The sequence below is a fragment of the Anabrus simplex genome, chromosome 1 (assembly GCF_040414725.1).
Source record: "Anabrus simplex isolate iqAnaSimp1 chromosome 1, ASM4041472v1, whole genome shotgun sequence".
In the NCBI taxonomy this organism is placed as follows: domain Eukaryota; kingdom Metazoa; phylum Arthropoda; class Insecta; order Orthoptera; family Tettigoniidae; genus Anabrus; species Anabrus simplex.
This window is the reverse complement of record NC_090265.1, coordinates 1687325638-1687348507: the sequence shown is the minus strand read 5'-3', so window position 1 is coordinate 1687348507 and position 22870 is coordinate 1687325638. Positions and strand designations below refer to the sequence as shown.

At 44.9% G+C, this 22870-nt stretch overlaps 1 protein-coding gene across 2 annotated transcripts in view; it reads right to left on the bottom strand.

Moving 5' to 3' along the window:
• The window catches only part of LOC137502418 (gastrula zinc finger protein XlCGF57.1-like), a 61590-nt gene that overhangs the window by 21312 nt on the left and 17408 nt on the right, over positions 1-22870 (bottom strand). For both annotated transcript variants that reach the window (XM_068229510.1, XM_068229504.1), the window contains exons 2-3: positions 16875-16951; positions 1252-1347 (exon numbers count right to left, since the gene is read on the bottom strand). In XM_068229510.1, the coding sequence (XP_068085611.1) occupies positions 1252-1347; positions 16875-16949 (171 nt within the window). In that variant the 5' untranslated portion in view covers positions 16950-16951. The remainder of the gene's footprint in view (positions 1-1251; positions 1348-16874; positions 16952-22870) is intronic.

Sequence of the window (22870 nt, the reverse complement as noted above, 5' to 3'; positions counted from 1 at the left end):
GATACATGGTGTTCTTTGTTTACATCAGTTTCGCTTCTCCTGATGACGGGAGAATAGGTGCATGGGAATCTGGGTTGCTAAGAATTATGGTATGCTGCAGGCAACTAGGTTGGAACGAAGTGTCTCAGCGCAAAGCCATCTTTATAACGTACACAGCTGTTCCCATTTGTCAACTCATTGTAAAACTTTTGTCTAGACGCGCAGGTTGCCCACGGAAGTTAAATGGAAAGGCCTGCACGAAGCGAGTCGAACACGTACTCGGAGATACCCGACTCTAAAAGCCATACACTGAATAAGAATCATATTAACAACATTGGTATATATAATTGGAGAGTTCTGGAACCGCCTCCGCTTCAGGCCCCTGGGAAAGGCCTCCGCCTCACGGAATGTGTTAACAAGTGTGCATGCTTAACCTCACATGACCCTACTTGAAAAGTAGGGCAGTTGGCTAAGAGCGCACTCTTAACCTCACATGACCTTACGCTGGCTACGTGTCCAGGCGTAATCTCACAAATCCCGGGCTCCACCCCAGGCCTAAGGGCGTTAAACTTACAGACTTAAGTTCGATGCCATGGCTAACCGCATAACAGAGCAGGCTTAACCTTACATGATGTTAAATGACTAAGAGTGTAGGCTTAACCTCACGCTGACCAGGCGTTAACATAACCGATTGCCCTTCCTTACACTAGCTGGGGCATAAATTTACACGTTAGGTAAGAGTGCTAACTAAACCTCACGCTGATAGGCGTTAACTTAACCTAATCTAACTCACACCCTGGCTAAAAGTTCAGGCTTAACTTTACGCTGACCAGGCGTTAACCTAACCAGTTGCCCATCCCTACACCCTAGCTGAAATTTCAGGATTAACCTTACGCTGACCAGGTGTTAATCTAACCGGTTGCCCTTCCCTACACCCTGGCTAAAAGTGCAGGCTTAATCTAACTAGGCAAGGAGTTTTTGGAGCTGAGCTTGGAATAAGATGGCGGTTACATACATTGTACTAATGGGACTAGGGAGATGGTGTAAAGCTTAATACACGTGCTTTATTCATAGGAGCATAAAGTTGGAAACTGAAGTCGGAACAAGATGGCGACTATACATTGTACTAATAGGACTAGGGAGATGGCGTATGGTTTAATACATATACCGTAACGTTGGAAGCTGAACTCGGAGTAAGAGGGTGGCTATACATGGGACTAGGGAGAAGGTGTAAGACTTAAATACTTTAAAGAACTCAGTGTGTGGTCTTACCTGGCATTCCTCAGTCTTCACAAATACCCCTAAAGGCAAAGGTGGACTGCCTTCCTTTATCCGAGGTCCAACCTGGTGAATGTCCCATGGAGATTCCTAGCAAAGACATAAGTAGCAACTTGTAGAGGATACATTTGATAAGAAATTTCAGTTTACAAACACAGTATTACAGAGATATAATATACAGAGTGTGCCGAACCCCACCGACAATCTTTCGGAGATTGTTCAGGGATACCTTCAGAGTATATTGGTATAAGGGTGGCTTGTTGCAGAGTAATTGTATTTCGTTTGGTTTGTTTGCCACCAGTTGCCATGTACATCTACTGCATTGACAAACGCTGGGTGTCGGAATTTTGTCCCGCAGGAGTTCTTTAACGTGCCGGAAGCCAACGGTGCCGTGATCATGGTGGTCGATATTTTGAACAATACCTGCAAGGGAACAGTTCTGCATTTCCTCCGTACTGTACTGTACTGTACAGTACAATGACAGAACAGATTGAACACACTGTGGCAAAAGTGTTCGTATTTCTCCTGAGGGTTGTTGCATTACTCTGTGTTTTGTGTTTTACGTCTTAGTTATTGCATATTACAGGCCTTTTCACTGATATGAAGGTATTTTCACAGAAACAAGAATTATTGGGGTAACAAACCGAATAAATCTTAATTATATTATTATTACTCTGTAATGAGCCACGGGATCCCTTAAACTAATATACTCAGAAGGTAACCTCCGAAAGTTTGCTGGTGAAGTTCGTCTTCACCCTGTATAAACTGAAATAATTAACTGGTGGTGGCATAAGCAGTAGGCCTACAACTGGGCAACACTAATTAGAGGGAAAATCGAAGGAGTCCAACACTTCGAAAAATGAAGGTATCGGCCAAAGAAAGACAATGGCGTGAATGAAAGATTGCCTAGACCGCGACATCTAATATTGTCGGGGTCGGAAAAGAACAAGGGTTGACCAAGGGAGGTCGGATACGACAGATTAAAGTGAGGAGCCCGTCTCAAGTAAGTGGAAGCAATTCCAGGACTCAGATAAGGGCTCCTGGTCCCCAACACAAAATACCAATTTGAGGGCCCCTGCGAACCCTTTTAGTTGCCTCTTACGACAACCGTGGATGTTATTCTACCTGCCAACCCACAGGGGAAGGTAATCAACTCTTCTAGCTGCTAGGATGATACATTCTCTAAGAGATAATATTACTGTATACCATCACCTCTGATGTAACGGATAAAAGTAAAGGAATCGCCCGAGACGCATGACATTTAGCAAAAATACGGTACTGTTCCATAAAAACCAGGATGTCATGAACCCTGGTCAGGGTACAGCATGCGTACTTCACAAAATTAGAAGAAATCTAATTGAAATGAATTTGATGTTGAAGTTCAAGCAGAGATGGCAAGGGTAAACGAAAAGTGGTGTGACATTTTCAGGAGAATGATAGAGTCGAAAAAGGAAATTCATATACTCCTTTTGTATCAAGGGTACACCTTTCCCGGTTATTTAAACTGTGCGCCGTCTCCACTATGGACATCTCTGACAGCGATTGTGAAATCAGAGCTTCTAAAACTTTATTCTCCGATGGTTAGATGTCTCTGGCACCTATTTTCCAGCGATCTCTGGTAGGCCAAATACCAGTTTTAAAGCCAGAGAAATTTAATTTGTTGTAGTTGGTAAACCTTTTTATTGGTTATTGTTTTTATGTGCTAAAGTTGCCAATACTTAATATGATCTACCTATCACATGTCTGTAACTATGTTTTCTAACCAATCAGTATCCGGGAGTGAGTATGGAAATTCAGCCTATTAGCGCTCTGGGTTCTAATGTAGTCTAGAACTTTCCCCTGCGGAGCTATTTAAGGAGAGCGCTTTCAGGCCGACACATACGAAAGCAAACACTCCGAATGTACACTAAATCATGGGGTAATAAGATCAACCCACTAGTCCGTGGAATAGGACGCTACGACGTCGATCTATACACCAAATACCCCACGCCGAAGCACATTCTGTTCAGCCACAGGGTTAGGAGGCCGGGGGCCCAAAGCCGCTCCCCCTCTTAAGCTGACACCAACTCACTACACCGCTCCACTTAACATTACGCCCACACACCACACTGCAACACCTGTATATATGTATATACCTGTTCACCTACATCCTAGATTATTAGTATGTTATGTTATGTTACAGATCTAGCCACCACAGGTAATCAAGCGAGGGAGGATTGAGATAAGAAATACATCATGACGAAGGCAACTCAGCCATAATAAGGGACGACCCAATCCACCCCCGCCCCTGCCAGCGACAAGGGAGTGGACAGATAACCCACCCCTGATAATATCATTTAATTATATGATGTACTTGTTTTACAGGACACGAGAGCGGAAGAGAGCGGCCCGCACTCTAAAGTTTTAAATGTATGTATGTACAAATTGTTGCAGAGACAAGTGTGTTCCAACAATACCGCATACAGGGACATCGACAGGCGGAAGAAGATAGCCCCTTGCATTATGTAAGGCTTGGCTTTAATTCCCCCCTCTCCAAAAGGAGACTTGGCACCAGGGACTGCTGGCTGCTGGGCAATGGGACGAACCTGCGGCCCAGAGCCCAGACGCTAGCAGACCTGAGCCGCACCAGGCAGTGACAAGAAGGACTGATCCCCTTAATAACAGAAAATGGCAAGGGATTGGTTATGTTTGCATGACACATATTCCTAACTAACACAACCTCTGGTCTATCTCCAGCCCACATCCTTGCATGTGCTATCAAAAGAAGTCAGGTTTTACACGTAGGCTCTTTCTTCTTTCTGCCTATGTGGTTTTCCCTGGCCCTTCAATACCATACTTCAACACCATATACCTAACACAATCTCGCCTGGTAACGTGTCTGACATGGAAACAGGCAGATACTCCTTGTATCACTTCCCACTCCACCCAGCTATCTCTTTTCTACACTGACTGACAGTGACAATGCAACACCAAGGAGGAGTGGTTCGAAAGGGATGAAAGTTGGGGAAAAAACAGAGACGGCACGGATGAATAATTGATGTTTATTTCAAACCGATATGCAGGTTACACAATGCGCACGGCATCGACTCAGTAGCATGTAGGACCACCGCGAGCGGCGATGCACGCAGAAACACGTCGAGGTACACAGTCAATAAGAGTGCGGATGGTTCTCCATTGTCTGTCAACCATTTGCCACAGTTGGTCGTCCGTACGAGGCTGGGGCAGAGTTTGCAAACGGCGTCCAATGAGATCCCACACGTCTTCGATTGGTGAGAGATCCGGAGAGTACGCTGGCCACGGAAGCATCTGTACACCTCGTAGAGCCTGTTGGGAGATGCGAGCAGTGTGTGGGCGGGCAATATCCTGCTGAAACAGAGCATTGGGCAGCCCCTGAAGGTACGGGAGTGCCACCGGCCGCAGCACATGCTGCACGTAGCGGTGGGCATTTAACGTGCCTTGAATACGCACTAGAGGTGACGTGGAATCATACGCAATAGCGCCCCAAACCATGATGCCGCGTTGTCTAGCGGTAGGGCGCTCCACAGTTACTGCCGGATTTGACCTTTCTCCACGCCGACGCCACACTCGTCGGCGGTGACTATCACTGACAGAACAGAAGCGTGACTCATCGGAGAACACGACGTTCCGCCATTCCCTCATCCAAGTCGCTCTAGCCCGGCACCATGCCAGGCGTGCACGTCTATGCTGTGGAGTCAATGGTAGTCTTCTGAGCGGACGCCGGGAGTGCAGGCCTCCTTCAACCAATCGACGGGAAATTGTTCTGGTCGATATTGGAACAGCCAGGGTGTCTTGCACATGCTGAAGAATGGCGGTTGACGTGGCGTGCGGGGCTGCCACCGCTTGGCGGCGGATGTGCCGATCCTCGCGTGCTGACGTCACTCGGGCTGCGCCTGGACCCCTCGCACGTGCCACATGTCCCTGCGCCAACCATCTTCGCCACAGGCGCTGCACCGTGGACACATCCCTATGAGTATCGGCTGCGATTTGACGAAGCGACCAACCTGCCCTTCTCAGCCCGATCACCATACCCCTCGTAAAGTCGTCTGTCTGCTGGAAATGCCTCCGTTGACGGCGGCCTGGCATTCTTAGCTATACACGTGTCCTGTGGCACACGACAACACGTTCTACAATGACTGTCGGCTGCGAAATCACGGTACGAAGTGGGCCATTCGCCAACGCCGTGTCCCATTTATCGTTCGCTACGTGCGCAGTACAGCGGCGCATTTCACATCATGAGCATACCTCAGTGACGTCAGTCTATCCTGCAATTGGCATAAAGTTCTGAACACTCCTTCTTGGTGTTGCATTTGCTCTGTCAGTCAGTGTACTTAGAAATTAATAGCATGTCGGAGGCCATGTAGATTGAGTCGATGTTCACGGCGGGGGAGCGGGCTACGGGGCCCCCCCGTAAAAAAAAACGGCCGCCTAATCGAGGACGAGCTCGACTGTGGAAGTGAAAGTACATACGTGCCTCTCGCTCCGCGCGCTCTCTCTCTCTCTCTCTCTCTCCTCTCAACGGCTGCAGGTAGTGCTATGCGCTGCTCGCCCAACTACGAGACCTGTAAGAACTTCGAGATAGACACACACTCGTCCCAACCGGCTACCGCTTCTCGGTGCCTAGGGTTTGTCAGGGATTGCTGTGACCCAGGGGCCCGTTCGTGTCGGATCACCCCGCGTTCACTAGTTCTTTTTAGCTCATCTCCACAACTACACACACAGGACCAGGCTCATTCTTTCCAAAAGAACAATCTTTCGAAAGAGCAATTTGTCAATGAGCCTGGGACCTCACAGACAAACTTCGATCGCCGAGAACTTCCAGAGATGGCCGCTAGGGCGGAGCAGCTGTTATCACAGCACTCTGCCCAAGTAACGGGCGTCATATCGCCGGCCGTGAAAGAAGCGCTGTTTTCACAGCGTTCTCACGAGCTACAGGGACCCCAAGAGCTGGTAGCCACCCACACCAGCGCCGCAACGCTCTTTTCAGAGTGTCACTTCCCCTCCCTCACCGAACACAATTCCTCGGTCATCGGCTCCACAGCCGAGTCCCTAAAAGTGTGAAAGGCCACTATGCCGGATACCCCCATTCTTCAAGGACACCGTTAAGCGCCACGTGCGTAGACGGCAGTACTGCGGCACGCACGGGGAGTGTACCGCATAACGGGCAGGCCCTATCGCACACTGAACGCCGCACGAGATCGGATAAATCACTGCGGACAGGTATAGCAAACCTGGCATCGGGTACTTCACCCGACGGGCAGGCAATATACCTGGAGCAGAATATCCATCTCACAGAGCGATACATTGCAAGCATGGCGCGAACACCCACAACATTTACAGTCACAACCACCACAACACGCACAACCCCCACCACAACCATGACCTCAGGGACGCACATACCAGTGCAAGCAGTACCTAGCTGGCCGGCCAGTATCATAGCAGAGCCCCAAACTAGAAGTGCGCTGCACAGGGAAAGCGGAACAGAGTGGTACGTGGCACAGGAGAGCGAACGGGAACCGGGGCAACGCCCTGATGAGCCGGACCTCTCCCAAGGGGAGGAGTTAGAGGACTCGTTCGAGGCTATAGACCGGAACGGCTCAGCCACGGACTCCAACTCAGACAATTCGAGGCTGGTAATAGATGAGTGTCTCGTCACCCAGACCAACGAAACATCTGAGAAGGAGGAGGGCAGGGCTGTACCGGAGCTCAAACGCCCACCCCGCAGGCTACGGCCCCCGAACCGGAGAGCCAGCAGGGGCGCTATGTAGAAGTCAAGAACAGAAGGACACGCCAAAGGGAGCATAAGCAGGGTAAGGAAACCCAGAATAACGATCATCATAACGCCTCTGTCCGCTCTGAAGGGTCACTCAACTCAACAGTACAGCAACCCAAGAAACGCCACAACAACATGAGAAATCATCCCATCACCATATACTCCAACTACCTAATGAAAATTGAGTCTGCGCTGCTCAAGTACCTCCCACACAGCGAAAGGAACTATAAGTTCGTAAAGCCCAGGAGGGATTCACACGATGCTGTCCAGCTGATATTATACTCAGGAAAAAGCTATCACCTGGCAACTATCACACATGACGAGCAAGAAATTCAGTACACACTGCTCAACTACGGGAGCACGAAGAGACATGTACTCAGAACCCGCGTAAACAAGTACACGCCCAACGAGATTTCAGACGCCATTTCGGCTGAGTAAATCCCAGTCCTGGGTATACAGCGGATGCGAACAAGGGAGAGGAGGAAACAAGCCCCACTTTACCTTGTCACGCTATCGGACCAGTCGGGTGTGGAAAAGATGGAGAGTCTGTACACCGTCCTAAGCATGGCTGTAAAGGTTGAGCCTTACCGGCCTAAAGCCACGTGTACCCAGTGTAGGGTGTGCCAAAGGTTCGGTCACTCCTAAGTGGGTTGTAAGCTTAGCCACAGATGCAGGTGGTGCGCTGGGCCCCACTCCTCCCGTTACTGCCGGAATGGCGGAGACAGGAAGTACGTTAAATGTTGTAACTGCGAGGTGAAACACGCGGCCAACTACAATGAATGGCCGAGCCGCATGGAATACGAAAGCTCCCTCAGAGCTAAGAGACCGAAGGGCGCAAGAGAACAACAGCGTGGCCGCCCTGAGGCTCAAAAATGCCCTTCTGGCAACAAAGTCTCCCCTAGCCTACCAGGCCCATCAGGTAAACCTGGCCAACCAGGAAACCGAGGCCCTGCTAATGGAACAGGCCCCTCAAGCCGAGGCAAGACACAAAATAGACAAGAGAAAACAAACACCCCGAGGCTCAAACTCAACCAAACCCCTCGCCCCAAACCTCGGGCAACAGAAACCCAGCCTCAAACAACCAAAGCAGGACCAACCCACAAACTAAACGCAACAAAAGGGACTCAAAGACCACGCCCAGGGAACCCGAGCAGGAACCAGAGGAAGAACCCGCCGCCTGCTCCACCCCTCGCAGTCAGCGCACGGTAACTAGGATCACACACAAAGTATCCGCTACCCAGACCGAGTCCACCACCACTAACACAGCCCCAAACCCACCACCCCAGCCACAACTCCCACGAGAATCTCCAGCTCAGAAGACCAACACAGCCGAAGACATATTGAAGTCACTAGGCATAAACATACCTCTGAGCACCCTAATCCCCATCATTCTCAACTTCTTAAAACGGGTGGCAGAGGAGGAGAATCTCAAGTGGATGCGGGTAATAGTAAATCGCATCTAATCATTTATCTCTATTCCCTGAAATGGCTGCACAAAATACACATCACATAAATACAACACACACGGGCTGCGAGTTCTAATTTGGAAAATGAAATGTCGTATGGCTTTTAGTGCCGGGATATCCCAGGACGGGTTCGGCTCGCCAGGTGCAGGTCTTTCTAGTTGACTCCCGTAGGCGACCTGCGCGTCGTGATGAGGCTGAAATGATGATGAAGACAACACATACACCCAGACCCCGTGCCATTGGAATTAACCAATTAAGGTTAAAATCCCCGACCCGGCCGGGAATCGAACCCGGGACCCTCTGAACCGAAGGCCAGTACGCTGACCGTTCAGCCAACGAGTCGGACTTCTAATTTGGAATTATGAAGGAATACGCAACAAGAAAATAGAACTCGAAGCCTTCCTAGTAAAGCATGAAACACATGTAGCACTAATCGCGGAGACATTTCTCGCCCCAGGCTCGAAACTAACAGTTAAAGGCTACACAGTACACAAGTACGACAGACCCTCACCGAGAGGCGGCGTGGCAGTCCTGGTAAGAAGGGACCTAAAACACATGGAGCTCGAAATCCCAGAACTAGTGGCAATGGAAGCATGCGGAATATGCCTACTAGTACGTGGGACGTTAATCAACGTCATAACAACGTACTCCCCCTCAAGGACAGTCAACACAGGCGACATTGATGTACTCCTAGGACTAGCCAGGAACACGATAATTGGCGGAGACATCAACTCGAAACACGAAAGCTGGGGTTGTCTTAAGCCTAATAAACAAGGCACCGCACTATACGAACACATCATCGCCCGTGAATACATAATAGTAGCACCCAAGGAACCCACCTTCCTAGCTCCGAGAGGTCAGACCTCTGATATATCATTGCATCCGGGAGATAGTAGGTTCGAATCCCACTATCGGCAGCCCTGAAGATGGTTTTCCGTGGTTTCCCATTTTCACACCAGGCAAATGCTGGGGCTGTACCTTAATTAAGGCCACGGCCGCTTCCTTCCAACTCCTAGGCCTTTCCTATCCCACGTCGCCATAAGACCTATCTGTGTCGGTGCGACGTAAAGCCCCTAGCAGCAGTCTGATATATCAGACATTGCCCTACTCAACCACATCCCTCTGGAATACAGTATGAAGGTGATCAATGACCTAGCATCAAGACACCAACCAGTACTTCTAACACTGGATGCTAACCCTGAGGGATACGAGCTAAATCCCAAGCGAAGGCTAAACTACAAAGCAGCCAAATGGGACAAATTCGTAAGGAAACTTGATTCGCAGTTACAGGGAATAGAAAATACTACCCCTGAAAGCCCCGCTGAGATCAAGGAGACAATCAAAACCCTCATCAAAGCGATACAAACAGCGACGGAAGCGAGCGTACCAACCCACACATATAAGGAGCACACATTCGAAATTCCAAGTAACATTAAGGATCTCATACGAAGAAGGAACCGGCATAGGCATAGCTGGGCCCGATACCACTACGACATATACAGGGAAATGAAAAATCACTTGAACACTGAAATTCAAAATGCCCTAAAAGAACACCGGTCCAACGAATGGAACAACAAGCTGCGAAAATTCGACACGAACACCAGACCAGTCTGGCAACTAGCAAGACACTTCAAACGCGAGCCACACATTATTCCAACCATCAAGGGACCGAATGGACCAGTATTCGACACACGGGAGAAGGCCGAAGTCATAGCCGAAGCATTAGAGGCGGCATTCACAACGAACGACGACCCTTCAGACCCCGAATTCACGCGGCAAACCGAAGCAAAGGTAGAGGACTTTCTTAACAAAGCACCTAGGCCAGACGTTAAAAAAGACCAATATCCACGAAATAAAATGGATCATTGATCACCTCAACCCCCCAAAAAACTAAACAACAATGCCCTCACAATAATTACCAACATATTCAATGCCATGCTTAAGTTGCAATACTTCCCAGAACAATGGAAATGAGCAAAAATCCTTGTATTCGGGAAGCCAAGGAAAGAGAATTCGGATCCCAACAACCATCGACCCATAAGTCTGCTAACAGCCATAAGCAAAGTATTCGAGAAAATACTGCTGAAAAGACTCGTAACCCACATCAAGGAGAAAGGAATACTAAGGAACGAACAATTTGGGTTCCGTAACGGACATTCCTCCACACAGCTCCTCACGCGGTTCCTAGAACATGCCACAATCGGGTTTAACAAGCGAAGGGATACAGGCACGGTATTCTTAGACATAAAAAAGCCTTCGATAAAGTACGGCATGAAGGCCTGCTGACAAAACTGATAGACTACGAGTTCCATCCTGGATATGTAAGGCTTACCTAAGTCTTACCTAAAAGACAAGAAATTTCAAGTAGACGTACACAACACTCTATCAAGTACGCGAAACATTAGAGCGGGCGTAGTCCAAGGCTCACTAATAGGACCGATCCTATTTGTCCTGTATACCAACGATATGCCGACAGCGGAGCAGAGGGCACAGCAATTACCGTCCAGCACCCTCAGCTCCTGTGCGCCAGAAAGAGGCTCCAGGTAGTGCTGCGGACACTGGAACCGTTGCTCACTAAATGGCGCATTAAAGTCAACGTAGAGAAGTGCCAAGCAGTGATGTTCACACGCAAAAACAGGCGCACACACCAACCCGCCAACATCAAACCACTGACACTATTTAACAAGCAAATAGAATGGCACGAAGGAGCTAAATATCTACGGATAATCCTGGACAAAAGCTAACGATGCTACATCATGTAAAAGACTTAAGGCGAAAAGTCCACATACGGCTTGTCAAACTGTACCCCATACTAAACAGTAAATCCAGCATAAACACCAAGGTAGCAGTCAACAGTATAAAGCCTTAATCAGGCCAATCATCATGTATGCTGCCCCAGCATGGGGATACACGGCCAAAACCAACATTAATAGCCTAGAGTGCATACAGAACAAATGCCTGCGAGCAGCGGCGAAACTCCCTTACGGAACGGCAATAAGGGAGCTACGCCCTCTAACAAACACTCGCTCTATAAGACACCACATTAGACAGCAAACGCTTCGAATGTACACCAAGGCGTGGGGCAACAGGATTAATCCCTTAATCAGGAGTATTGGACCCAGACCGATACAAGAAGTACCCCACGCCAAAACAAATAATATTCAGTCACAGAAATATAAGATAATAGGCTCCCCCAACTATTTCTAAGGCGTCCACCTCACTAAAAATATTCAAACGAATACCACTCAAACATCACTTACACACACACGCAAAAGAAAAAACTTTATTTAAATTGTATATAAACTGTGTATAATATGTTTTCCATTTCCTTGTATTTCCTTGTATTTCTATATATATGTTTCAGTTTCAGGGGAAAACTGGCGACCTGTCCCTCAAGAAGCGCACACGGACAACAATAACATAAGATTGGCTGCAGAAACAAGAAAGCGGAACCCCGAGTCCACACTCAAACTTAGTGTACAGTAATCATTATAATATCAAGCATGTATGTTCGTGTATGTTTATGTTTAGATTAGAAGTAACATGAGTGACTACCACCGCAACACCGGGACACACCCAAGGGATGAGAGAAGAAGAAGACGTTAGCCCCAGCTACACAGCAGGCTTGGCTTATCCCTTCTCCGTAAATGGAGGCTTGGCACCAGGGAAGAGTGGCAGCTGGACAATGGAATTTTTCCTGTAGTCCCAAAGCCCAGACGCCATTGGACCCGCGCATGGAATCCCGCAGTGCCAAGAAGGCTGATCCCCTATAACAAACAAACATGGCAGGAAAATGGACATGACTTGTGCATGATACATACTCCTCACTAACACAACCTGGAAAAGTCCAGCCCATATCCTTGCATGTGCTATCTACAAAATGTCAGATTTTACATGTAGGCATCTTTCTATTTCCGCCTATGTGGTTTTTCCTGACCCTTATTAACCGATTACACCGCTATTTGATACCCTGGTAACATGCTAAGCATGGGGACAGGCAGATACTCCTGTAGTATCACACTCCCAATCCTCCCTGCTACCTTTCTCTTCTTAGAACTAATAGCATGTCGGAGGCAATGTAGAATAGGACGATTGCCATGCGGGGGGAGCGGGCTTCGGGGGCACACCGAAAAAAAAGGCCGTCTAGTCTGATTTGCTCCGGTGATTGAGAGTGTGCCTTGATGGAGTTTACAGGGGGCGGGAGGCAGAGGGTAGCTGGCTTGAAGAAGAGGATATGAGATGTTATTACCTTAAGCTGATCCAGTTTCCGCTGATGTTGTAGACGTTGCTGATAGGTAATGGCAGAATTTACCTAAATATGTGATTGTGCCGGCGTGAGTCTTGAGGGGAAGATTTCAGCAGTTTCCCTTAAAATCTAATATATAATCTTTTCATTTTTGCTGTACTGTAGATGTTATGATAGCAACTTTCACACTTTTAAACAGATCCTCCTATTATCAGTAGCGGTGCGTGGATAAAACCTAGGGGTTCACTGCTTTGAAAAATAACGTGCTCAAGTGTATTGTTATTTGATGTTTACATAGATGTAAAAGCGTCATTGCTTGATTAGCAACGCGACTTTCCTTTTAAGGCACAGGGCTGCAGCTCCATTAAGTTACCAGAACAATGAGAAATTAAACAGAGAGAATGTGAGATGTTATTACCTTAAGCCGATCCAGTTTCCTCTGATGTTGCAGACGTTGTTGGCGTAGGAATAACGACGTGTTAGGCAGACTAGTGTTATTTATGTCTTGACGTATTTTGCTGCTTACTTTTCATAAAAACAAGTATTACTACTTAATAATTTACATTAATTACATAAACTTAGGCTACGTACACCTCTTGACGTTACACAAATCGTAGTTACCAAAATATTCTCGTTCATTGCGGTTAATTACGTCAAAACTGCAAAACCGTAAATTAAAATAACTTCAAAACCTGCCATGTACGTCAAAGTTTAACCGTGCACTCTGAGACAGTGCTTCAGCTATTTTCGGGGCTGTCCGATGTAGCTCGAATGTGTCACTAGTGTATTCATCAGCGATACCTGTGCTGTGTGCTTGTTGCTCCTCATAGCCACGCGCCTTGTGAACCCTCCTTACGTCCCAGAGCTCCGAATATTGGTGTAAAAATTACCGCTACGTGAGCGAATACACAGAGCTAATTAAGAAAAAGGCCCTCGTGGAACCATTTTACTGAGAGTAATCTATTTCTAGGGTGTTCACTGAACCACTGAACATATAGTACGCGCCGCGCATGGCTCCGATATTCCCTCCTTGTCTCTAGATCGCTTTTTGCTTTAGGTATCAAGTGCATAAGACGGCTTCAGAGCAGCCTTGAGTTCACATATTTGCTAGGCTTGGACTGAGTGAGAGGAGGTCATATTATTGTAGCAGAAGTTGTCAGTACAAGCAAAGATGGTCCATAAGAAGTTAGTATAAGGTCAATCCGAGAGAACCCTTCCTCACATTCACTGGAATGTATTAAAACTGCGCCCATAGTATGCATAAGATGTTAAGATATTAAGATATTAATGGAAACCACGAAATGCTTCTTTTCCATTTAAACGGAATTTGAGTGCTAAATTTATAAATTCAGCTTTCCAGGATTTTCTGACAAGAACTTGAAACATGAAATCTTGGCACATTCAAGCAAATCAGTGTCATCTCCTTTAAGCAGACGCTTTCCAATCAGATCTTTATAAGAAGCAGATGTTATTTGACTCATCTTAAGATTACCGGTAATTCAAAAGTCACGTAAACACCTGCCTGTTTCAGAACGCATATAGGACTGATATTGGAAGCAATCGGAAGTGAACATAACTTTCTGTTTCCGTTCAAGTAGCAACCAATACAACCTACAAAACACAAAAACCGGTTACCTAACTGAAACTGAAAACTCCGTAACATGTCCCGAAATAGTTAAAATATATTTTGTCGTCATAAAGTCGCAATGTTTTATCAACTCAAGGAAAAGATGCCGGTACTGTGTACCGCCTGAAAAAACCAACGGTCGGAAGAAACATGCAACATCCTCAATGACAAGGTCATTTTATTCACAAGCTATGTGACAGGTAGTTCATCACTGAAGGAGTATAGGGTTACAAATTCAGACCAGATGAAACACACATGTCACCGTAAAGGGTGTCCGAACAGTCGCATCAATACACAGTGTACCCCCCTCTGGCGGTAATATATTCGTACATGCGAACGATCATAAAGGTGCCGAATGGCATCCTGCGATAAATTGTTCCAAGCATCCTGCGCTTTTTAATGCAATTCGACAATGGTTCTTGCAGGCTCTGGAGAATGCGTAAGTTCCCTCTTCATCATGTCCCATACGTGTTCATTTGGTGAGAGATCCGGTGATCTTGCTGGCCAGGGCAGTTGTTGTACACTACGTAGAACACGTTGCCCTGCTGAAAAAGCACATCACCTTCCTGTCGATTAAATGTCAGTAGCACGGTAACAACAACCTGTGCAATGTAGCGAGCACTGGTTACGTTATCCTTGTCAACACGACTTGTAACTGATGGCCCTCACACCATGACACCATGAAGCCTGGGGTGGGACCTGAGTGTCGTGGGCGAGTGCAATCTGGAGTAGGCCGCTCCCCAGGTCTACGTCGTACACGTGTACACGCACGCACATTAATGGTGTCCCGACATAAACAATCAACACTGCCCCACTCCAGTACTGAAAAGGAGGGGAAAGAGTAAAGGGATAGTGTTGACGGCCCACTCTAGCACTGAAAAGGAGGGGAAGGGAGTGAACAGGTAGCGCTGAATACACACTGTGTGTATTCCGGCGTTATACTGTAACATTGTAATGACATGGCTCCTATCCTATCACAGGTGAATCGAGGCCGTATTATTGGAATGTGGGAGGCTCACATGGTCCCCCAAGCAATACCATGCAGTCTTAAGACAGTTTGGAGATGGATAGAAATATGGCAAGAACGAGGCGAAGAAGGATTAGTAGACCCGATATAACGCAGCTACAAAATATTCCTAACTAGTATAAAATACTTTTCGGTTAAAAACCTCCTTTACCTCTTAATCCTGTAATTAACAGAGTAGACTACTTTTCAATTTTTTATGTTAAAATGCTATTTGTTCGGGGCGTCGACCTATAGAGTTCTTTTGCCCCTACTTGCACAATATATGAACCTGCATGTAATTGGAATTGCGGAAGTGTTGAGTGTTGAATGTGAGAAACGTTAAGGACGACACGAACACGCAGTCTCCAGGCCAGGGATATAATCATTTCGAATTTAAACCCCCGGACCCGGCCGGGAATCGAACCCGGGGCGGCCGGACGTATTGCCCCGTACAGTGCGGGGCCGGACGAGTAGGCAACCTAATGCTGTACTTCAATACATCCGCCACTGTGCCCATTTCGATCACAACGAAGTCTTATAGCGGGCTGTCTGCATGCAGTCCATGCAGCAATGCGTTAAGCGAGAAGGTGAGTCATTGTGCCTTCGACACTACCCCTTCACCCTCTCCCCTTCTTTTCAGTACTGGGTGGGGCAGTGTTGATTGTTTATGTCGGGACACCATTAATGTGCGTGCGTTTACGTCCATCACTTGCATACAGACAGAACCTACTCTCGTCACTGAAGACAACGGAGCGCCATTCACCTCTTCAGTAGACTCTTTCACGACACCAGAGTAGTCGCGCTTGGCGGTGTCGTGGTGTCAGTGGTACCCTTGTTAGAGGCCCACGTGATCGTAATCCTGGTAAAAGCAAATGGTTCCCAATGGTCCTTGGTGACATAGCAGGTGCAATATGGGACGGGATTTTGTTCCTGGATGATGTTCGGTAGGCCACCGCTGTTTGCACAATGCGCCGATCTTGACGTGCGTCTGTATTACGCGGACGTCCGGAGCCTGGACTACGGGTGTGGGAATGTTTCACAGACCACTGGTGAAAGCGCGACACAACACGGATACACTGTGTCCAACATGTGCAGCAATTCGTCGATACGCCCATCCAGCTTCCCGCAGGTCAACAATTCGACCCCGTTAAAATGGCTGCTGTTGTTCAACAGGGGCACGTACTCGTCGGTGGGGCATGGTTGTTCCCTAGAATGAATGTTGCAAACAATGTTCATCTCTAACCTCCGCACAGTAACTGACTGCAGAGTCAAAACAGAGTGCGAACGAACAGGCCTTCTGAGCGCCGATATCAATGACAAATGAATCACTAACACAACAACCGCTCAATATGGCTTCCACTGAACACAGTCCTTGAGGATGGTGCAAGGTTTTTCTGGCAGCGAAGATATTTATATATTTCCATATGTTAACGCTATAGTAGATCGCACATAACCGCGCTAGAGCCTAATTATGGACTCACCTTGACTTCTTCTTCTTCTCCTCCTTCAACATCATCTGACATTACCTCATGCTTGATAATCGTTCCTTCTGCCATATCTGGAAAAGAAATTGTTAAAGTCTAACGCCTTTTTTGTGACAAAGCAACTTAATTCTCAGAAGTATTTTTTTAAAGATTGTTAAATACTTGAATATTGTTTCCACAAGAATAAGGGAGTACGAGGTCACATAGGATTTAAATAAAGAAGTGCTGGGACAATTTTGTGAATGCTCCTATTGTACATATATTTCCAAGATGACATCAGTTCACACAAATAGTGAACGAACACAGGGACCCTGAATTCTAATAAGGAATATTAATTACTACAATTTACTACAACAGTACAGCACATACTACTTTACAGAAAAACACGAACCACAACAATATTGTGAATAGCACAGTTCAGAATACGGTGACCTGCGCGCATCCGGCTTGATGCATACACCAATGCTAACGGAGGGAATTTTGAACATTTCATGTGTGGTATGCAAGAGTTTCATGTGATATGCTGGCACGTCCTATACCTGTGTGTTCCCAAGATTAGTGTACTATGTAAAGTGTTAGAAAATGAGTTCTAACGTGGAAATAAAGTGTTTCCGGACCCATATGTATATAACATACTTTCTTCTTATGTATAAAGAATGTGTTCTGAAAGTTTGACCGAACCTTGTTTTTTTCTCCACAATTTGCCTTACGTCACACCGACACAGATAGGATTTAGGGCGACGAGGGATAGGAAAGTGCTAGGAGTGGGAAAGAAGCAGCCGTGGTCTTAACTACGGTACGGTACTTCCCCAGCATTTGCCTAGTGTAAAAATGGCAAACCACTGAAAATAATTTTCAGGGCTGCCGACAGTGAGGCTCGAACCAACTATTTCCCGAACGCAAGCTCACAGTGCGCGTCTAAAACCGCAAGGCCAGATAGCTTTGTCCGTACCGTACAGTTACACCATGTATACAGTATTATATTTTCAGAGTAATTTATCAGAACTGTATCACATCATTCCTCCCCTGCGAACCATGTGACCTTGCCGCAGTGGGGAGGCTTGCATGTCCCTATGAAGCAGATAGCCGAGCCGCATGTACAGCCATATCGGATGGGTATCTGTCGAGAGACCAGACTAACGAATGGTTCATCGAAAGGAGGTTAGCAGCCTTTCGGAAGTTGCAAGGGCAGCAGTCTAGATGATTGACTGATATGGCCTTGTAATAATACTCAACATGGCTTAGCTGTGTTGATAATGCTACGCGGCTGAAAGCAACGGGAAATTACAGCCGTAACTAACTCCCGAGGACATGCAACTCTCTCTGTGAATGATGTACGGATGATGGCTTCCTCCTGGGTAAAATATTCCGGAGGTAAACTAGTCCCCCATTCGGATCTCCGAGTGGAGACAACACAAGCGGGGGCGAACATCAGGAAGATGGATACTGACATTCTTCTAGTCGGAGCGCGGAATGTTAAAAGTTTGAATTGTTGTGGTAGGTTAGAGAAACTCAAAAGGGAGAAAAGGGAGATGTACAGACTAAAGTTAGATGTACTTGGTATAAGTGAGGTACGTTGACAGGAAGAACAGGATTTTTGTGCAGGCGACTAGAGAATTATCAACACAAAATCAAAGAGGGGAAATGCAGGAGTTGGTTTAATACTGAATAAGAAAATAGGGCAGCGGGTAAGCTACTACGACCAACATAGTGAAAGAATTATTGTTGTCAGGATAGACACCAAATCAATGCCCACCACAATAGTGCAGGCCTTTATGCCTACTAGTTCAGCGGTGATGAGGAAATCGAAAGAATATATCAAGAGATAGAAGAGTTAATACAATATGTAAAAGATGACGAGAATCTAATTGTGATGGGAGACTGGAATGCAGTGGTAGGCCAAGGAAGAGAAGGTAGTACAGTAGGAGAATTCGGATTGGGACAAAGGAACGAAAGAGGAAGTCGGTTGGTTGAATTCTGCACTGATCATAATTTAGTCCTTGCCAATACTTGGTTCAAAAACCACAAACGACGTCTGTATACATGGACGAGACCTGGAGGTACTGGAAGGTATCAAATAGATTTCATTATGATTAGGCAGAGATTCAGAAACCAGGTGTTGGATTGCAAAACTTTCCCAGGAGCAGACGTGGACTCTGACCAGAACTTGTTGGTCATGAAATGGCATCTGAAGTTGAAGAAATAGAAGAAAGAAAGAAATTCAAGGAGATGGGATCGAGACAAGTTAAAAGAAAGGAGTCTGAGGGATTGTTTCAAAGAGCATGTTGCACAAGGACTAAAAGAAAAGGCTGAAGGAAACACAATAGAGGAAAAGTGGATAGTCATAAAAATGAAGTCAGTAGGGCCGCTGAAGAAATGTTAGAAAGGAGGAAAAGATTAGCTAAGAATCAGTGGGTAACTTAGGAAATACTGGACATGATCGATGGACGACGAAAATACAAGAATGCTAGAAATGAAAAGGGCAGAAAAGAATAAAGGCGATTAAAGCATGAAGTACAGTAGCTGTGAAGGCCCTTCAGGAACTCTGAAACGTGGTGGCAAAAGGGGGCTCTGGTTAAGACGCAGCAGGTCGTTATGCTACTTAGGTTCCAAAATGGGTAAAAAAATAAATAAATAAGTAAGTAAATGCAAAGTAAATTTTAATCTTATATCAGTTGTATATTATTATTTGAAGTAATTCCACAGACTGTATATGAGTTGACTATATTTGTAAGTACAGGAGATATTATAAGTAGAATTTTGTAAACAACATAAATTTATTAAGGATGAGCTGTGTGTTTAATAGAAAAAAAATATTAGCGTAAATTGTATAATATTGTTCTAGGAAAATTTTCTTCTCCTGTTAATCTAAAATTTAGTGCTTGACAATAATGTATTTTAGTGTACCATTTGCCACTGAGTTAGACACCTCATTTGCAAATAAAGAGATTTTGAAGTCGATAGAAAATACAAGGTAGCTAAGGAAGAATGGCTGAAGGAGAGGTTTAACGTTAAGAATTCCATTCTTCAGGTTCCGTATTGAATCAAGATTCACAATAAAGAAAGAAAAAGATAATATCCACCTTTTCAATACTATATATTACGTGAAAATTTTACATTTTTGTTAAATCATCACGTTTTATGTACGTCTGGTACCGGTTTCGATAAGATTCCATGTCATCATCAGCCAAGGACAATTACACAAAGACAAAATACATTGATCATGACTCCCATAGTAATATCACAATAACAGTTCAGTGAATAAACGTGATAAAGCTAAAATGATATTTACATATACAAGCTGATTGTCAGTGAGATAAAAATAGTTATTTTCTATAGGGTGTACACCTTAGTATTACTAATTAAAAGAATGACTAGTTAAAAGAAATTCTGTGCTTGTGTCGTATACTTGTAGCAAAAAACAATAATCAGCTTTAATCTATAGTACTTCTATCTGCTGAACAGTCAAGATTCATTTTTTAAAGGTTTTATGGCGATGTTTGACATATTAAAAGAAGTGAATAAACACTTAGTCATGAGTGTTCCACATGAATACATGCACAATAAAAAGTAAAAATTATTCTAATGGGGCTTCAACTTGGACTTGACAAATGAAGAATTTTAGTGTATTGTCCAATGTAACCAAAATGGATTAGTTGTCACTGCAGGTTGATATTAACAAGCAAAGTATCCATTGGAAAGTTCTATATGTCGACTTGTACTCTGATAGGTTTGTTAATATCGTATTAATGGAGTAAGTTGAACATAGTAAAGTAGTCGAGATTCCTCCCCGATACATCTGCTATCAACTTGGCACCTGAGGTTCCGTCTTGGTTCAGGACCTTTCTAATTCAATTTATGTATTTACAACTTGCATCATAAGATCCTTTATTCAAGCGCCAATTCAGCAAGAATCTCGACTACTTTACTATGTTCAACTTACTCCTTAATACGATATAAACAAACATATCATAGTACAAGCCGACATATAGAACTTTCCAATGGATACTTTGCTTGTTAATATCAACCTGCAGTGACAACTAATCCATTTTGGTTACATTGGACAATACACTAAAATTCTTCATTTGTCAAGTCCAAGTTGAAGCCCCATTAGAATAATTTTTACTTTTTATTGTGCATGTATTCATGTGGAACACTCATGACTAAGTGTTTATTCACTTCTTTTAATATGTCAAACATCGCCATAAAACCTTTAAAAAATGAATCTGACTGTTCAACAGATAGAAGCACTATAGATCAAAGCTGATTATTGTATTTTGCTACAAGTATACGACACAAGCACAGAATTTCTTTTAACTAGTCATTCTTTAAATTAGTAATACTAAGGTGTACACCCTATAGAAAAGAACTATTTTTATCTCACTGACAATCAGCTTGTATATGTAAATATCATTTTAGCTTTGTCACGTATATTCACTGAACTGTTATTGTGATATTAGTATGGGAGTCATGATCAATGTATTTTGTTTTTGTGTAATTGTCCTTGGCTGATGATGACATGGAATCTTATCGAAACCGGTACCAGACGTACATAAAACGTGATGATTTAACAAAAATGTAAAATTTTCACGTAATATATAGTACTGAAAAGGTGGATATTATCTTTTTCTTTCTTTATTATGAAGGAGAAGTGCAAGGATGTCGAAGGATGAATGGTCCTAAGAAAGGTAAATGCTGCATACAGGAAAATCAAGGAAACCTTTGGAGAAATAAAATCTAGGTGTATGAATCTTAGGAGCGCATATGGAAAGCCACTTTTAGGGAAAGAAGACAAAGCCAAAGATGGCAAGAACATATCCAACAGTTGTATCAAGATAAAGATGTAGATGATTTGGTTCAGGAACAAGAAGAGGCTGTCGATGCTGATGAAATGGGAGATCCAATTTTGAGGTCAGAGTTTGACAGACCTTTGAGAGACCTAAATAGGAACAAGACACCTAGAATTGATGACATTCCCACCGAATTACTGACTGCCTTACGAGAAACCAGCATGGCAAGGTTATTCCATTTAGTGTGTATGATGTATGAGACAGGAGAAGTGCCATCCGATTTTCGGCAAAATATTGTTATACCTATTCCCAAGAAAGCCGGTGCTAACAAGTGTGAAAATTTCCGCACCATTAGTTTAGTATCTCATGCCTGCAAAGTTTCAACACGTATTATTTACAGAAGAATGGAAAGACAATTTGAAGCTGAGTTGGGAGAAAATCAATTTGGCTTCAGAAGAAATGTAGGAACACGTGATGGAATCCTGACCGAATTAAGGACAAGCCCACGTGCATGACGTTCATAGATCTAGAAAAGACATTCGATAATGTTGGTTGGACCAAGCTATTTAAGATTCTGAAGGTGATTTGGGATCAGATACCGAGAACGAAGTATTATCTACAATCTGTATAAAAATCAGTCTGCGGTGATAAGAATCGAAGGCTTTGAAAAAGAAGCAGTAATTCAGAAAGGAGTGAGGCAAGGCTGAAGTTTGTCCCCCCTCCTTTTCAATGTTTATATAGAACAGGCAGTAAAGGAAATCAAAGAAGAATTTGGAAAGCGAATCGCAATCCAAAGAGAGGAAACCAAAACCCTAAGATTTGCCGATGATATTGTTACTTTATCTGAGACTGCAGAAGATCTGGAGAAATTGCTGAATGGTATGGACGAAGTCTTGGGTAAGGCATACAAGATGAAAATAAATAAGTCCAAAACAAAAGTAATGGGGTGTAGTCGAACGAAGGCAGGCGATGCAGGAAATATTATATTAGGAAGTACAGTCTTAAAGGAACTAGATGAATATTGTTACTTGGGTAGTAAAATAACTAACGATGGCAGAAGTAAGGAGGACATAAAATGCAGACTAGCACAAACTTCCTAAGAAAAGAAATATGCTCACTTCAAACATTGATAAAGGAATTAGAAAGATGTTTCTGAAGACTTTCGTCTGGAGCATGTCATTGTATAGACGTGAACCATGGACG